The 19,528-nt window shown below is 34.8% G+C and overlaps 2 protein-coding genes across 2 annotated transcripts; both read left to right on the top strand.

Annotated features, from left to right (window-relative positions):
- Positions 1 to 15,017: 15,017 nt before the first annotated feature.
- Positions 15,018 to 17,914, top strand: LOC125837676 (ylmG homolog protein 2, chloroplastic). Its single transcript, XM_049516760.1, has 3 exons — positions 15,018 to 15,391; positions 16,514 to 16,713; positions 17,503 to 17,914. The coding sequence occupies exons 1-3, from the start codon at positions 15,107 to 15,109 to the stop codon at positions 17,771 to 17,773; spliced, it is 756 nt and encodes a 251-aa protein (XP_049372717.1). The 5' UTR covers positions 15,018 to 15,106; the 3' UTR covers positions 17,774 to 17,914.
- A 312-nt stretch (positions 17,915 to 18,226) lies between these two features.
- On the top strand, positions 18,227 to 19,497 carry LOC125837684 (uncharacterized). Its single transcript, XM_049516765.1, has one exon. It carries the CDS (start codon positions 18,583 to 18,585, stop codon positions 19,108 to 19,110), a length of 528 nt encoding a protein of 175 aa, XP_049372722.1. The 5' UTR covers positions 18,227 to 18,582; the 3' UTR covers positions 19,111 to 19,497.
- Positions 19,498 to 19,528: the final 31 nt, after the last annotated feature.

The following is a 19,528-nucleotide window of genomic DNA, read 5'->3' on the forward strand; positions in this document are numbered from 1 at the left end:
GGAACGTGAGGTAAAACGTTGTATCACCACTTAGTTTCATAGTGGTGGTTGTCTGTTAGAGAAATTCCCACAGCAGTAGAAAGTGCATGGTTGCTCGAGAAGTTCTGCTTAGTGTGGATGGGGGTATGAGACTTCATTCTTGCATTGCACAAGTAGACTTTGAGAGGAAACATGGTATTTTTATGATATTATAAATATGATTTTTAAGTCAAGTTTTAATAGTGTTACAAGCTTTATATCTTGCATATGTCTTATTGCTTTATATTGTGTTCAGTTATTCATGAGTTTGAACAGAGCCAAGGTAAGAGTTCCTTCGTACTCCTTCCGAGCTTAAGTTGTGGTTTAGCTTTCCAGCTCGCATACTCGTACATTCAATGTACTGATGCCAGTTGGCCTGCATCTTATTATGATGCAAACACAGGTACCCAGGGCCAGCATCCGGGTCTCCGTTGATCCAGCTGAGTACTTCAGAGTTAGTGGTGAGCTTCTTTGCATTTCGGAGGACTCAGTTATTTTGTTCTCTTAATTTTGTTTTATTAGGATGTCGTGGGGTATGTCCCAACATCCATCTCAGTATTTTAGAGGCTTTATAGACAGTCAATTAGTTAGTTTGGAGTCTCTCATCTATGTATATATGTAAATATTCTATTTGGGACTCGAGTTACCTTTTTGGCCAGATTTTATCCGCTAACTTGTTTTATGTCCTTGCATTGCATGGAGTTTTTGTTGAGTTAGGTTTTCGCTGAGTTAAGAAACCCAAGCCAAGGGTTCGCTTGGGGCCAACAATGGTCTTCGAGTGCCGGCCACGTCCAGGGTGTAGGCTCGGGGCGTGACAATGTAGATGTAATGATGTTGGACTCTCTTTGAACTCTCCAATTTTTGAAAATAAGAGCCTGCACTTTTATATATTCCTAGTCAGCTCATCGAGCCTTTACATGTTCTTGTCCAGCATATCTCCCTGAGCACTTGATTTCTTGTGATTATTGACTTGTTTGAATACTTTCAAGTGTAAATATAGATTAAAAATATATCTTTAGGAATAAATAAATGAAACATACAAACGTAGATTAAAAGCCTAAATTTGAGGATGTAATGATGAAGGGTGTGAAATGGTCATAAAAGAATATAAAAATTTGATCTCCTTCTAAAAAAGGATAATTAAACTAGGATATTAATGGTGAAAGATAGTAAGTAGGATGAACTTGATGAGTCTGAGATTTGGATTTATTTGAGGCTTTGTTTATATAGATTTAGTGTCCTCAAATGCTTAATTTGTGCCATAAACTGATGTTAAAGCCTTGATTTTCAGGTATACGGATTGAGGAACAAAGTAAGGACACTAACAGGCAAAAAAGAACAAAACAAACTGAAGAAGTGAAAAAAGGCGAGCCTGAGGATTGCCAAGAGCACTTGGCGTATCGCAGAGTGGCTACTTTGACCGCCTAAAGTTCCAATGTGCCAGCCATGAGGGAAGAAACCAAGTCGGTAATTAAAAAGGGGCAGTCGGCGAATCACCGAGCAATTTCACTATGCAAAGAGAGATCTCCCAAAGTTACAGGACTTGAGGATTCTAAATGTCAAGACAAAAAGGCGATACAAATGAGCATTGGGCGGTTCGCCGAGTGGTTCGACGAACCCAACTTACTTCGCCTAATGGCCCTTCGTGGCTTATTTTTGGCACCTATAAATTAGATTTTGAACAATTAATTTAGAAGGCTGACTTGAGCTGAATTAGTCTAGAACAATTTTCTCTTGAGTTTTTGATAGTTTCTTAGTAGACTTGACGACTTTTTGAGACTCAATTTGGAGATTTTGCAAGTGAGTTTCAAATTTTCTGCAAATGGAAGCATTGTAAAGACTAAATTACTCTTACCCAGTTGATGGCTAATCGATTTGGTACCCGTTTTCACTCTTTTATAATGTTTGGCTAAAACCCCAATTCTTGGGGTGTGATCATGTGATTATAGGTTGAATTACTTTATGGGTATTGTTAATTACTAGTTTAAATGTTATATTAAAGTGTGTTTAATCATTAGCTGAGGTTTAATTTATGAATTGTAGTTGCAAATGCAGTTCTAATTTTGTGTTCTTAGCTTGCTCGAGAGAGAGGTTTTAGAACCAAAGCTTTTGATTAATGGTTTGTAGGTATTGGGTTGATTTGGGTTCAGCTTGAGAGACTGAATCCTAAACCCAATCCTACCCATCTTGCTTGAGAGAGAAGATGTATTAATGTTATGGGTTGTTCTTAATTGCTATGTTTGTTGATCTTCGAGAGAAATCACTTGAAGCAAAATAGTTGTTCGAGAGAAAGCTATTTCAATTATAGTCTAGCCTACCCACTGATATTTAGCTATTTACTAGTAGTTTTAATTACCCATATATCGAAATTTACCTATAATCGATCACATCCCAAAAATTCCTCTCCTTATCGTTATTTCAAATTGTTTGTGACTGCGTTGTAGTTGATAATTGCAATCCAAAACCCCCATCTGACATTCGTGTCACCCCTTTTTATTTGTTTTATGTATTTTTTGATAATTTCTATTCCTATATCTAGTTAGATCACATTCGTACTTCTTGATTGAATTTGAACACGTACCGCTCCCTATGGGATTCGACCCCAACTCAATTGTTGGGTTATATATTGCTTAACAATCATTTATACCTAGAATTGGATTAGGTGTGCTTGAAACGTTATTAATCAAAGTGGCGCCGCTGCCCGAGAGTGGTGTTGTTTAAAATTCTTTTATTGAAGTTGAGTGATCTTTGTAGTTATAGTTGAATTTACTTATTTTAGTTTTTGGTTTTGTGTTGCTTGTGTTGAACAGATAAGGAGATGCGCATTAACGGAAGTAATGGTAGCCAAGTGGGCCACCAAGACGACATTGGGAACCTCAATGATGTCAATGACCCAAACGTCAATGACCTAAACCAAGTGGGTGGTGTTGGTGCCATTCGTTTACCTCCAGTGGAAGGAAACTCGTTTTTTCACATCACAAGCACAATTCTTCAGCTCCTACAATTGAAAGGATTGTTTGGGGGGTGGCTCATGAGGATCCCAATGAGCATATCACGAACTTCATGCATATTTGTGGGCCGTTCTCATTTAAGAGCATATCACAAGAATCGGTCCGTCTCAGGTAGTTTCCGTTCTCTTTGATGTTGAAGCTATTAAATGGTTGGCTGAGTTACCGTGGGACTCCATCACCTCATGGGATGAGCTGACCACAACATTTCAAGTGATATTCTTTCCCCTATAAAAAATGATGACTCTAAGGGATGGCATCCAAGGTTTCAAACGCTTGGAAGGTGAACCAATCCATGAGACATGGATGAGATTTAAGAAGTTGGTGCTTGAGTGCCTCACTCATAGACTTCCAGATAATATGCTTCTGCAATATTTCTATAGAAGCGTCGATTCGATAAACAAAGAAGTGGCCGATCAAATTTCTCGGGTGTTATAATGCAACAACCCTATGCAATAGCATCCCAACTCCTTGATTGCATGACCAAGATCAACAGGGCGTGGTACACTCGTGAAGACCAAGTCTCTCCATTCACATTCAAAATGACAAAAGAGCATATCGAAAAGGATAAAGAGAGAGACCAAAACATGGCGAAAATGATGATCCATCTGGATATATTGGCTAAAAATTTCATGGGTGCTAGTGTAAATAGTGTTAATGTTGTGGGTGTTGGTGGAGTGAATCCCGATGAAGCAAGGTTTGAAGTGATGTACAATGAGGAAGTGAACTTCCTAGCCAATCAAGGAGGAGGTTATCGTGCAAACTACCCAAGATCGGGTGGAAATCACGGATGGAATAGAGATGAGGGTTGGAGAGACCGTGACAGAGAATGACATGATCGTAACGCCACTTGGAAAGAAAGAGAGGGGGAGAAGGATAGGTATGTTCCTCCCCATGAGCATCAAAAGACCAAGGAATCTGAAGGTGGCCGGACATAAGATATACTCTCATGCATTCTTAACAAAGTTGAAGGGTCCGACAAAGTGTTGAAAGAGATGAAAAAGGATGTCTCGACTCTCAATCAGAAGGTGACCTCTCATTCAGTCTCTATTAAGCAGTTGGAGACCCAAATGGGTCAAATCTCTTCACATTTAAATCTAAGAAAACAAGGGGGGTTGCCTAGTGACACAATGGCAAACCCTAAAAATAAAGCTTCATTTGGTACTTTCGTCGTGCCACGACGTTAACTAAGGCTCTTCTTGGGTGGCAACCCAAGTTTGTAATGCTTTAGTTTTGCTTTTGAATAACGGGTGTTGATTGTGCAGATTGAAAAGTGAAGTATGTTTGAAAATATGAAGTTTGGCGAGCCGAAGGTCCAGCCGGTGACTTGCCAAAGAGGTCGGCGAGCTCGACTTGGACCGTCGTTGGACCTACAAAAACTAAAGTGGAAGTCTGTAAAACTCGGCGGGCCAATTGCTTAATCGGCCACTCGCTGAACAGGTCGGCGAGCTAGATTTTGTCCGCCGTTTGAACCCCCAAATTCCCTGGAGGTCTTGTAAAACTCGGCGAGGTAAAGTACCACTCGGCGCATCACCAAGAGGTTCGGCATGGACGACTTACTCCACCGAAAGGGCCGCGAACTTAAAAGTTTTAAAGGCCAAATGGTTTAAAATTTCAAAATATTTCATAATCTCTCATTCTAACCCTGTGCACTCTTACCCACACTTTAGATATTCCGTATTTTTGTTATTTTATTCGCTTTTGTGTGTGATCTTGAATTTGGAATACTTTGTCTCCTAGCTTTTCAATTTCTCAATTCGGCATACAAGTTGGTTTTTCGAACCCTGTAACTTAGTTTAGTGGTTAAAATCAAATGCAATCGGTAATTGGGTATTGATATGTGTTGGGTAATTGTTTAAATGGTCTTTTATCTGTCGGATTGTCCGTATTGTGTTCCAAATTGTTCCTAAATGCTTAAAAATATGATTTCTCGTGTTTTGTGCGATTGGTCTTAAATTGTTGGGTTGCGGTTATTTTGGGTTGGGTCTGGTTGGGTGAAGTCCGAGTAACCCTAAATAATGCCAAATGATGTACTTTTCTCAATGATGGATTGTTTGACGTCATTTTTAAGGGCAAAAGTTATCAAATGGCCAATTTTGACCAAATTGGGGGAAGTCTGAGTATCCCGAGGGCATGGGTCATACGGGTCTAGTACTAATTACATGGTGTGTGTGTTTGATTTTGAATTCGGGGGATGTGGGCTTGATTTTGGGAAATAGGGTTGAAATTTGGCACGTTGGGCCATTTGGCGAGCTGCGTCGAGCTCGCCGAATGGTTCGGCGGTTCGCCAACGTCCCCCTTTGATCGCCCTTAATTTCTTGATTTGGCTTAAATGAGTCTGTAACTTTTGGCGGGAAGCCTGAGCTCGCCGAGTTCACTCGGTGAAAGGTTCCTTTGATCTCCTTTTCTGCTCCCCTAACCCAAAAAATGCACTGTAATATTCGGCGGGCTAGTCTAAGCTCGCCGATTGGTGTTGGAAATTCGCCGAAGGGCCCTGAGCATCGCCGACATGCCTTAATTCTGGAAAATTTTCAAGCTGGTCCTTTCGGCGAACCCGATTTGGCTTGCCCAAGCGACTCGGTGACTCGTCGACTGGTTCAGTGAGTCTTTCTGCAACTTGATTTCTGCCACTTTCTTGAATTATTTCTAACACTTTTCGATGTGTTTTGCAGATATGGCTATAATCAATTTGGATGAAGTGGTATGCCGCCCCGAAAAAGGGAACGAGGTATTGTGATTAATGAGGAAGCAGTTGCTTCCACCACAAAGAGCAAGAAAGTACCTCCGAAGGGAGGCAAGGGCAAGAGAAAGGCGCCCGTAGATGAGAGACCGGAGTACAACTCAGGCAGTGATGGGGAGTCCTTCGATTCTCAGGCTTCATTCTCTGAGCTTGAGGATGATAAATTGCTCCAGACCCGGCGAGCAGAGATTCGTGCCAAAGCTCATCCAAATCCATCTAGGATTCCAGAGTTGACCCCTCCTGCTACAGATTCAGTGCCATCTCCAGCGCACGCGGTGGTTCCAGCACCACCAGTTTAGGGTCTTTCTCCCTGGTTACTTAACTGGTTAAAAGCCGAGGGATTGAGGACCATTCTAGAGAAAAAGAGGTTGTCCACGGATGGTGTAGTGAACAGATACCCACATGTGTGGGACACTCTCCGATTCCATAGGTTTGAGATCTTCACCAGACCCCGTGGCCCATACATTCTTACATGGGTCCGGGAGTTTTATACTACTTATAGTGACCTTGTACCAAAGGGAAAGAAGAAGGACAGTGCTTTTAGATCGGTAGAGTCTATGGTGGTCCGGGGGAGGACAGTACGATGCGACAACAATAAAATAAACACCGTATTTGATAGGGCCACATACATTGAGCACGTATATCAGAGTATGATCACTTCACAGACTCAAAGGTTATGAGTTGTTCTTAATTTCTAGCTCCCCTCATTTCTGGCACCATCCCGAGGTGGATTGAGGCATGAGCACCTATTGACAAGAAGGATCTGAACATAGCAACACGGTATTGGTTTGGGTTCATCAACACCTCAGTCATGCCGTCACAGAACGAGTCCATTCTCCGTCACCCAAAGGTTGCCTATCTCGAATCTATCATTGATAAGAATCGGCTGAATCTGGGGTTGATTATAGAGCATGAGATGACCATGAGGGCCAAACAGCGCCAGACGTCCCTTCCATTTCCCGTACTCATTACAGAATTATGTCGTCGGGCTGGAGTTCCTCATGACGAGAAGAAGGATTTTGAGGTTACACCCACATTCTCCACCGACATTCGGCGCATAGAGCCCGAGTACACGTGGGACGAGGCAGATAGGAGGAGAGTAGCTCCGGTGGATACATCTCTGGAGGTTGATATTGATTCTTTACCTGCAGATAGGAGGAGGACAAATGCAGTTCTAATTTTGTGTTCTTAGCTTGCTCGAGAGAGAGGTTTTAGAACCAAAGTTTTTGATTAATAGTTTGTAGGTATTGGGTTGATTTGGGTTCAGCTCGAGAGAGTGAATTCTAAACCCAATCCTACCCATCTTTCTCGAGAGAGAAGATGTATTAAGGTTATGGGTTGTTCTTAATTTCTATGCTTGTTGATGTTCGAGAGAAATCACTTAAAGCGGAATAGTTGTTCGAGAGAAAGCTATTTCAATTATAGTCTAGCCTACCCAATGATATTTAGCTATTTAATAGTAGTTTCAATTACCCATATATCAAAATTTGCCTATAATCGATCACATCCTGAGAATTCCTCTTCTTATTGTTATTTCAAATTGTTTGTGACTGCGTTGTAGTTGATAATTGCAATCCAAAACCCCCATCTGACATTCGTTTCACCCTTTTTTATTTATTTTATGTATTTTTCGATAATTTCTATTCTTATATCTAGTTAGATCACATTCGTACTTCTTAATTGAATTTGAACACGTACTGCTCCTTGTGGGATTCGACCCCAACTCAATTGTTGGGTTATATATTGCTTAACGATCGTTTACACCTAGAATTGGATGAGCTGTGGTTGAAACATTATTCATCACAACTAAAGCTAAATTGATAGAGGATATATTCCGAAGTAATCAAGTCAAATATTTTACATCTTTCATCATCCTTACCCACAAACCTTAGTTGATCCTGTGCCAAATAGTCTAAATTAGTTAAGAAATACATAATGAACAAGTTTATGATACTACATGTGCACATAAGAATATTCTTTCTGAGAGTGAGTATTTTGTTATGTATTTGATATCCCAAAGAATTATAATATTGTTGTGGGAGGAATTCTTTTCGTGAGTAGGCGCATTAGATTGAGCAGGATCAATTGTTAATATTGATTAGGTGTCATGAAATAAGATATGTCTTAATGTTGATAACTAAGTTTGATAATTTTCGTGTCATAAATTGTGGTGTCTATGATCCAACGTGGGTGTCAAATCAAGTTATGTGTTAAGTAAATGAATTAAGTCTGAGTCTTGCGATGTTGAAGTATTTGTATTGCTTGAGGGCAAACAATAGTTTAAATTTGGGAGTTTTCATAAGTGAGTAATCTACCTACTTATCTAGTCCCTAAGCTTTTATTATTGTGTGTTTTCAACTGAAGAAAGGCGAAAGTTATGGAGTTTTAGTCACAAAAGACACATTTGTATGAAGTAAAACAAGATTAAAAAAATACAAAAAAAACCCTGAAATTAAGCAAATAATTTATTGCCATAAATTGATGTTGATGCGCAAGAAGTAATGCGATCGCATGTCCACATGCGACGCTGCATCACTAGTTTATAGTCTGCAACCCAAAGTAGAATGATTGCTAAAAAAGTCAATTAAGATCGTATGTCATTTGTCACTCAATACAAATTGAACGTAAAGAATCATCGTGCTAAGCATTGTGTCAAGATTATTGTTTAGTACAATGATTCTTGACGCAATGCTTAGCACCTTAAACACAACTTCGCGTATGTGTTGCATTGATTGTAAGATGATAAGAAAACTAGGTCTTTTAAATTTTACTTTCTAGATTTTTTTTTAGAAATAAAGACCATTCATTCTAATTACACCTAATATTAAGGAAAACTACATAAATGGGTCATAAAATCCAAAATAATTACATGTTCATACCCAACCCAAAGTAATTCAAGAAATACCCATTCTCTCATAAATAATTACAACACATACCCTCTCCCTTCATTAAGACTGATAATTTTCTCTTAACTGATACTCAGTATCATATACTATATTGGTATCATTAAAACTGATAATTTTATTTAATTGATACTAAATCAGTATATATATAATGTATTAGTAACATTAAGGTTTCTTGTTCAGAAATTACTCATTAGTCAATGATACTATAAGAACATATGTATATTGTTGTGGTATCATTAAGGTTTCTTGTTCGAAAATTATTCATTAGTCAATGATACTATAAGAGTATATGTATATTGTTGTGGTAACATTAAGGTTTCTTGTTCAGAAATTTCTTATTAGTCAATGATACTATAAGAGTATAGTATATATATAATACTTATTTAGTACTCCCTCTATTTAAAAAAGAATGACCTAGTTTTCTTTTTAGTCTGTTTAAAAAAGAATGATCCATTTCCTTTTTTGGCAACACTTTAACTTCAATTTTCCACGTGGCATGTTTAAGGCCACAAGATTAAAGAACATTTTGGTACATTTGACATAACTTTAATTTAGAACCACAAGATTAAGAAGTCTTCTTTGTTTTCTTAAACTTCGTTCCAAGTCAAACTAGGTCATTCTTTTTAAACAGAGGGAGTATCAGTTAAGCAAAATTAGTTGGGGGTATATAGTGTAATTATTTAGTGGGATATGAATGTAAATTGGTATATGTTGGTAATTATTTTACTTTTATAGGGTATTTGCTTAGTTTTCCCCTAATATTAGTGGCGTAAAAAATGAGCCCAAATATAGGTAACCCGCCCATAATTTTAAGGGTTGAGCTCAAGATAATTTGAATTGGGTTCAATCTCAACTCATTCAAGTCTTAATCCATTTTAATAGAATCTTCAATTGAACCCAATTTAATCTCTAATTTCAACCCATTTTAAGACTCTTTATTTACATTGATGTAATGTATGTTCCTATATTGAAGATATGAATTACTATCTATTTTATATCTTATAGGATTTATCCATTCATTTGGAACTTTAAAAAAAATATTTTTGAGTTGAAATTTAAATTATGGATATAAAAGTTAAATAACAATATGTTAAAGTTATTGATATTAAGCGGGTCAAATTAGGCGGGTCTTGACCTAACCCGATTTTTAGCCTAAAGTAAATTTGGGCGGGTCAAGACCCAACCCAATTTCTATTTCAACCCATTTTAGTATCCCTAATTTCAATCCAACACGTCCATTTGACACCCCTGCCTAATAGTAATATTCTCGCCATATCTTTTTTTTAAATTCGACCCCAACCTTGTTGCTTTCTATATTTGAACAACGATTGCTTTACACTTCATTGAAAGGTGTAATTTGAGCGTATCAAATAGCAGTGAATGAGAGCAAATGTTTTGGGGCAAAGTGATTCAGGGTGAAGTAATATTATTGGCAAATAGTCGCACGTGTAAAACAAATTAATGCATTATCAAAATCCGATATAAAATTAAACAATCTATTCCCAAATTGATAACCCATTATTTATAAAATTTAAGGGAAAATTAGCAATCAAGTCATAATACCTAACATAATTAGTCAAAATAACAACACTTTAAAATATTTATATAAAATGTCAGAATGGCAATATTTTAGAAAATAATTTGTATTCAGATTTTATTATTTAAATTTCTTTTATTTATTAAAACAATCCTATATTGGATCAAATTATAAACCACTAACCGTTTAAAAAGAAAAAAAACAATTACACCACACCACTACCCATTACCCTTATTTCCCCACCTTTCAGGTTTTCTTTCCCCCACCTTTTACGTTTTCCAGCTTCTCTTTCTTCAAGGTTCTCACAAATTGTTCAACAAAATCTCTATTTTAATCAAGAAATTTCTCGATTGTTAAACTAAATCTCTATATTAATTCAAGAAATTTCTCGATTGGCAAAGGTAATTTCCATTATTTATTGAGATTTATTTTTTATTTGCTTTTTAAAATCACCGGTTATGGTGTATATTTCGGATTGTATATATTACGTATTTTCAATCAATTTTTTTGATTTTTCTGTGATTTTGTTTAGATATTCATCAAATATTTATGTATTTCAGATTTTTAGTCTTTTAAACAATTTTTTTTGTGATTTTGTTTTAATTTTTCAGATTTAGTAGAATCTAAAAAATCATTTATATGTTTATTTTGTTTGATTTTTAATACATTTATATTTGATAATATCGAAATTTACTTTTAGGGTTTTTGATTTTGGGGAAAGCATCTGATTGTCTACAATGACTGAATCAATCAGAATTACTAGAGGTATACCGAATAATAGAATTTCCCTCATTTGATTTGTGTATTACCCAAGTTTTGGAGAATTTCCCTCAAATTTTGGGGAATTTCCCTCATTACTGTATTAGTAAGACATTTTTTGTATTTTAATCATATCTGTATTAGTAAGATATTTTTTGTATTTGATTTTTTTGTAAGACATTTTTTGTATTCATGTGTATACTCTCTGCAGTTTTAATCATAAATGTATTAGGAAGACATATTTTTGTATTTTATTTTGTTAAAGCAATATAAGTTTGATGAAAACATTATATATAAAATTGTGATGAATACTTTATAAGAAGGGAAATACAAACTTATTTGGTATTCATTTGGCATTTGGAATACAAAATGATATTGAAATACATCCTAATTTTTGGAATACAAACTGATATTGATATACATCCTGATTTTTGGAATATAAACTGATCCAGAGAAATAGTAACTACAATTTTAAAGTGAAATAATAATAATAATAATAATATAACAGGACTGGATATAGAAATATAAATACCATTTAGTTTGAATAAAACTTATTCTATGTTTTATGTTTTCACCAAAAATGTATTTTCAATATCATTTTATTTTACTACTAATTTGTATTTTTTTTTTCTTAAACTAGAATGCCAAAAGAGTTGTATTCATTATAATTCTATACCAATAATTTTTTGTATTTTAAGTTATACATATCTTTAGGTATATAGAATGTATTTCATTTTTTATATAATTTAAATTTGTGACTCATATAATTTTTCAATTACACTTTAAAGTAATTACACGTTAAATACACAAAAAATAAAATAAATTCATAACATGAATATGAATACATTTCGGTTGAACACATATTCAAAGAATTCCAAACAAGTAAATATATAAGATATAAAATTCAAGAATCATTAACTAAACAATACGCGGTCCATTCCTACACGAACGCCTATTGTGCCCCTTAAACCCACAAGTATTGCAAGAATTCTTGCTCTTCTTCCCATATAGCTCGATGTACGCCCACGATACTTATTGGATGGCCTTCCAGGTAGCTAGCTTCAAAAGAAAAAATATCGAACACACACTCAATACATACTGATTTGTATTTACATACAAAGATTTCACCTTTTAGCTCAACTACAACAAATTGAATCCAATATTTAATTGTATCCAGAACTTACTACAAGACAACAAATATTGGTATACAATTCTTAATTACTTTATGATTTTTAATCCCTAGTTGTACTCTGTTCAGTATATCACATAATTTTTATGACTCTATCCCTATATTGTTGCTATTTACATTAACTTAATGGGATACAAAATACTCTATGCATTAAAAAAACAGCTTCCAAACTAAAAAAAAACAATTTCATTCGTTCTACATCATAATTTGGATACAAAACATCCAAAAAAATGGGATACGAAAATCTCATATTGTTACTGTTTACACTAACATAATGGGATACAAAAATATTGTATGCATTCAAATAAAAAGAAAACAGCTACGAAACAAAAAAAAATCACGCACTTTTAATCGTTCTACATCATAATTTGGATACAAAACATCCAAAAAAGCTGAAAATATCAAACCATACAGAGATTTCACCCATTTCATCAGAAAAAAAAAAATCAACCCACTATTATAGTCGAGATATACGAATATATCATCCAAGCAAATAAAATAATCGACAAAAACAAAAATACCTGATGTCGAAACTCCTTGAATTCAATGGAACTGATGAAATTATAGTCGTGAATTTTGAAAACCTCCGTTTCAAGAATATGTCAAATTCAACTCGAAGAAGCTTTGAAAATTATCAATTGAATGATTCGGAAGACAAAACTATTTTTTGCAATTTTTTTTTTTGGAATTCTTAAGAACAAGACAAAAAAATGCTCGAAAGAAAAAATGGCAACATATGCTCTTTTCAAAACATAACTGATTTATATTTAAAATCTTTTTTTCCTTTTTGAGATTTTCTGTTCCATGATTTTCTCTATTCTGTTATTAATTATTTGTATTCTTTCAAATTAATCAAAATAAAATAAATACATAACTCATCCCTTAACAAGCTAAAATGTTTTCATTTTAAATAAATAGTGAAACTATTGCTAAGGAGTCCCATTAAAAACTAAAATATTGTTGTTTTGAAAATTTTCCCAAAATTTAAGTCACTCTTAAACCGTATTCAATATGTGCAGACTACATAAATTTCACTAATTTAGGTCATAATTACTAGGATTCACGATAGTTTGAAATATTACTTCCTATACCATATTTCGGCCTTTGGATACATGTATCAATCCTCGCTAGATACATGTGTCCGTCAGTTTTAAAAGTCGAGATACATGATTTATAAATTTGAATTAAAGGGGTGTAACTTATTTTCTTAATTAAATGAGTAATTGATGATTAATTAACAACTCAAAAGGATTTACAACATTCTTTGCATATCCATTGGTACATGTTTACTTAAGCACGATAACTAAAATGCTTAATTTAAGGAGGATATCACTCTTTTAACAAAAGTGAACAACTTCTTTCAGAAATTAAATTTTGTTTCTTTGAATTTTGTGATTTGTTTCTTCTTCATTTTTTTCATTTTTAGAGAACAATGTGTATCTCGCACTATGTATCTGATTCATGCACCGAATTTCATTAAATGTATTTCATTAGATGTATCTTCTATATACGTATATATGATCCATAACATGTATTTGAAACTTGTTATGTAATTGAAGTATGTATCTAATCTTTTCAATGGAATTTGATTTGATAAATGTGCATTTTGGCTTTGGTGGGTTTTTATTATCGCTAACTGCGCCAACAATGAATTTATGATTGTCGTAATTCCATAAAAGTGTGATCTACAACGATCTCTTGAAGTATGACTAAATACATAACAAAACTGTCTCAGATACATGACAGAACCGTCTCAAATACACTAAAGAAAACACACTAGATCATGATAGAAAGATCTTAGATACATAGAATAACATTCTCATATACATGACATAAAACAACTCATATATATCTAATAGAAAATACATATATATATATATATATATATATATATATATATTTAATATATAAACAAATATATAGAATAAAGATATATACATAGAAGAAAGAGAGATACGTAGATGGAGGGCAAATACATAAAACATTTAGATATGTCTAACAAACATTGTATAAAACATTTAGTTATGTCTAACAAACATTGTATCTCTACAAACTCATCGTAAATTCACCAAGTCCGGAACTGAAATCTAGCGCTGATATGGCTCTGGATCTTGCCTTTCAACTTTTTTTTTTCCATTCTAACAACCTGTTTTTGATTTCGGTAGTTGTTGTACTATCCATCCCCGTTTCCGACGATGAAACACCATCGCCAGTTAAGATTGAATTGTTCCGTTTTCAATTCAATTTTTGATGGTTTAGTGAAGAAGATCTATGAGGGTGGAGGAAGTAAGAAAAAGAATGAGAAGATAAACTTGGCACAGGAGATTGAGGATGAAGGAAGAAAAATATGGTAAAGGTGATGGAGAATGTGGGGGTAGGGGAGATATACAGTTCATAAGAGTTTTGGGGGGGGGGAGAGGGGGGGAGCTGATGATATTATTGGACCATTAATTGGGGAAATGACTTAATAGATGTGAGAGAAAGTAGTTTAAATTGTTAAGATTCTTTTAATCAAGGAGTTTAAATTTTAAGATAACTATTCAATATTATATTTAATGAATTTGTGTATCTGATTTAACTTTTTCAAATATATGGTATAATTATTATAAAGTGATAATATGAGTAATATTTTTAAACTATATATGTATATATGATAGTTAAGTATGTTTAATTATGTAGTTTTTTCATTCAAGGGCATATCCCAATATCAATAATCCAATAATAATTTTTTGATTTGAATTATTAATTATGATTCAATTTTAGTCCATACGTAACCCCATAGGCCATATGTCACCTTGGGTGGATTTGTGATTTTAAAAAATAAATAACCGAGGAATAATTGAAAAAGAATAACAAAGTAAATAAATAAAACTAAAACAGCGTTTCTTATCTTGTTTCCTCTAAGCCTAGCACTGAAGATTAAAGAAGAAGAAGAAGCTGAGTTCAACAATGGTTGCTCAATCTTCATCGCAATCAATGGCTGAAACATCGAAGCAAAATTGTGTAGTGTCAAACTGTTTAATTTCACTACCTTTCTCATTCTCAACCCCTCCATTCTTCAAACAACTCCCAAAATCAAATCTACAGTTGGCACAAACTTCATCAAATGCCTTTCTTCATTTTCACAACTCCTTACTCTCCACAGCTGAGAAATGCTTCACCTTGCTGCATTCTTTTCTTGCCTCTCAACCCCTTTTCAACAAAATCATGAACTTCTCTTCACATTTCTCTCAGGTACCTACTCTTCTCTCTTATTTCAGTTTCTATCTCCAAATTTATTCAACTTTCATGTTATGATTTCTCTTTCAATTAACTTTTACTCAAATTTAATAGCGTGTGACCTAATCGTCATGTTCAAATCTCATTAGAGATAAAAAAAAATTCTAGGTGATTTGTTTTCGTCTGTTCTAGACTGATAAAAAAATGATATTTGTGATTTTGCTTTGTATATTTGTTGCAATGTGGGTACACTTGAAAATAATTATCCTATTCAAAATAGAGATATGATAGTACTTGATAATGTAACACTTACGGTAAAACAATTCAAAGTGTTTATCACAAAAGATGATATTTTTTGTAAATGTATTGGGTGATATTCCTCAAGGGATTGTAAGGAATTAATATTGTACTGTATAGACTCACTACTACTGTAAATGTTTTACATTTTTTTATAAAAGCATATTCTCAGTTTGGCAATAGGAACTAGGAGGAAAATTTTGTGAAATGTGCATTCTCTCAGTTGTTTTGTTGGCTTTGTTGGACATATCCGTCAGTTTCTCTGTCAAAGAAATTTCCAGTTCTTCTTTCCAAGTAAAAGAAGGTTATATAAAGGCTAGTGTGGATTCTGTATACATGAGAACCTCTTGATGAATGACACTCATTTCTCCAAGCATTGTTAGGACACACTCAGAAGTTCTTACCAGTAGCCAAATCTTAAAGGAGAAACAGTTAAAAATCACTGATACATAAGCTTTTAGCTGATCTGGCAACTTATTATTGTTTAACCCCAATTTTTAGAAAAACGAAATTGAATCTTGAAATACTCGACTCATTGCAAGTTCCCCTCAATTTGCAAATTCACAACTCCTGGCTGATTCCTCTTGTAAAAACGTGTGAGCTGTATCGTAAAGTCTCTAAGTTCTCTGATGAAACGTTATATTCATTGTTCTTGAAGTTTCTAAGTTTGTTTCATGCAAATATTCTAATTTCTTTATCTTCTCATGTCCCTTCCTTTACTTACATAACAATTTGACCTCTTGTTACTTGAGAAATGATAAGTTTCTCGGCTTGTTTTATTGCCTTATATGATTTTATCTGTGTAATAATTTGAGTATCCTCAACTGAATTTACTTCCAGGTACAGTGCAGGACTTACCAGAACTTGGGTAATCTGTCCCATCACAATTTTGCAGCTGTCTTGCCTGGTGACTCAGTTGCAGGAATTGTTGTTGCAAATGGAATTATAAATTTCTTGAACATCTACAATTCATTACTGGTTGTCAGACTTGTTTTAACCTGGTTCCCAAATGCTCCTCCTGCCATTGTCAGTCCCCTCAGGTATGCTTTATAGTTCAACAATGTCTATGATTCAAATGATGCTTTATTATAATCAATTAAAGCAATGACAACTTTGCATACTAGGGACATATATGCTGAGGAAATAAATTGATAAAGTTTTAAATAGTGATTCGTGACAATCCTCAAAATTCAAGCATCAAAATGGCATCCTCTTACTTCAATGAAACTGATGGCTAATTATCCATGAAGAAAACGGGAAAAGAAAAGACACTAATAACCAAATTTTTATTGGTAGCTCGAATGTGTTTTGCCTCACTCAATTCACAAATTCTTGTATTGTTTTTTATTTTACTTTTGAGACAATATCAGCACATTTTGTCTTCTGTTTGTGGCTTTGCATTGATGAATCAGATTGAAGGATTAGGAGTTTCAGTGTTATATAAATAGTCTTCCCAGGCCTTATTAAAAGAAAAACAATAATAGTAATCCTTGGGCAGATTGTGTGTACTTGTTGCTCAGTTGACCTGCTTCTTTGTTATAATATTATGGGTCAACATCATGCAAAGTATTTAGAAAAGCTGAGCTGTGTATTCTTCTCATTTGAGCATTCATAAACTGTGGATAGTGTAGTTTTCAGGACTTCCTTATTCTAAGTAATTTTTAACCACTTAGCGAGGCTGGTGTCAGTCAGGTGAGTATTCCAGAATCCCACTACTTTAATATCTGGCTCAATTGTGTGTGAAATGGATACATTGTTAAGAATAATGGCTCAATTTTGTGTGAAATCTGAAACGCGTACATTGTTAAAAATGTTGTATTCCTTGTCAGCACTCTATGTGACCCATACTTGAACATATTCCGTGGGATTATTCCACCACTTGGAGGGACTCTGGATCTTTCACCTATATTGGCATTTCTTGTTTTGAATGCCTTCACCAGCACTGCATCTGCACTTCCTGCTGAACTTCCATCCTCGACTGTGAGAGCATCATCAGATACTCCACACGGTGCACCGATATTTCATCTTACTACATCGCAGAAGAAATGGATGAGGAGACTTTCTGGAAACAAGTCAAAGACTTCCGATGATGAAAGTTAAGCTGGTTTCTGCTCATCATTCATGTATTCACCAAATGCTAAGCCATACTCTGTTGACACTACAATTTGACATTAAAATGTAAAAATGTACTACAAATTGGATTTATTTTTTTCATGTAAACCAGAAAGCTTTTCATCACTCTCATGTAAAGAATTTCGTCAGTTAAGTAGCTTTTATATCTTAAAGAGAGGTGATACTAATAATCTTTGGCTCTGTTCTCTTCTTTTTGGATAGGAGGTTATGTCACTATCAAGTGAATATGTTTTTGCTGGAGGCTCCGATAACCTAGTAGATGACTTGTCTAAAATCTTTCTCTTTAGTTCTGGTAGCTAATTTTCTGTAGGTTACATGCTTACAGCATCATCCCAATTCCTTTTATGGGAATCTAGTTCATAAACTGCAACTAGTATAGTTTTGCACTTATGTGCAACCTAAGGATGTGGCAATTGTCAATGAAGCTGGTGAAATCATGGGCTCAAAATAAACAAAAAGAAAAAGTTCCCCACTAATACTTTGTAAAAATAGAGAGATTCCAGGTTCATGCAGCCAGAATCAGATGCCAAACTACACAACACCACTTGTAGCTGCCTTATCTTCCAAAAGAATATCAACTTTTTCACTTTATGGAAATATCCTCAATCTAAAGGGTCACTCTTTTTTCTTCTAAAAGGGTTACTTTTGATGCAAGGATAACAAGGGATGGGAATTCACTAGAAAAAAAAAAGATTCTGAGAAATTAAAAACAATTTAATAACCAATGGCCCTATCAAAGGTCTAAGTTGAGGAAGCATTGGTGACTACTATATTCAATGGAGCAGGAATCTTTAAGCAGGAGAGGCAGGTTTCCTACAAATGATAAGAGGTTTTTGGCCATAGGCATTGGACTTGTGGCTGTCATCTCTCCTCTATACATTGACAGTAGAAAAAACACTACTGAACCCCAGCTTGAAGAACAAACCATCTTTCCCTATCTTCCACTGCTCTTCTTGATCACCCTCATCATGAGCATAAGTATTTCTCATCAATTGGCCCGGTTCTCATCCTATGATCATAGGCTTCTAGCCATAGGTCTTACACTTGTTGCCATACTCTCACCTCTGTACATCGACAGGAGAAAGTTAGTCGATCCAGAGCTTGAAGAGCAATCACTTGGCATATCTTCTTACTTGCCATTGCTCATGTTGTTTCTCATCATTGCCATTGCTATGTCATGCTACTTGGATCAGAGCTTTACCAGGTTCGATCCTTACTGGATTCACAGGGTTGGTGGTTCTTCCACTGGGATTCTCATATTTCTCCTTGTTCTTGCATTTGTTTTGAAGTTTAAAGCTCTCTAGCATGAATAAAAAAAGGGCTAAAATATGTGCCTTGTATGTTTAGTGTTCATGCGTGGTTTGGAAAAGGGGGCAAAAAGACTTTTCGGACTAAAGCATCAACAAAATTGAAGTAAAACCAACTCAACACTTGATTTCACCATTGTCGTTCTTGACCGTAAGGAATCAAGCAATCATGTATTTGATAGTTGCTACATCCATAGATAATTACTTCCTCTCTCCCAATTTGTGTAGGTGTTTGATCGGGTACAAAGTTAAAAATGTGAGGAAGACTTTTGAAATTTATGATCCACAATAAGCCATAGATATTTCTGTGGCTATAAATCTCTCATTAAGGTGTAAACTGACTAGTTTAAAATTAGACAGTTACTCGTTCTTTTTGTGACCGACCGACTAAAAAGACGAGTATCACATGAATTGG

The sequence above is a fragment of the Solanum verrucosum genome, unplaced genomic scaffold (assembly GCF_900185275.1).
Source record: "Solanum verrucosum unplaced genomic scaffold, falcon-dt-bn FXZP01000133.1, whole genome shotgun sequence".
Taxonomy (NCBI): domain Eukaryota; kingdom Viridiplantae; phylum Streptophyta; class Magnoliopsida; order Solanales; family Solanaceae; genus Solanum; species Solanum verrucosum.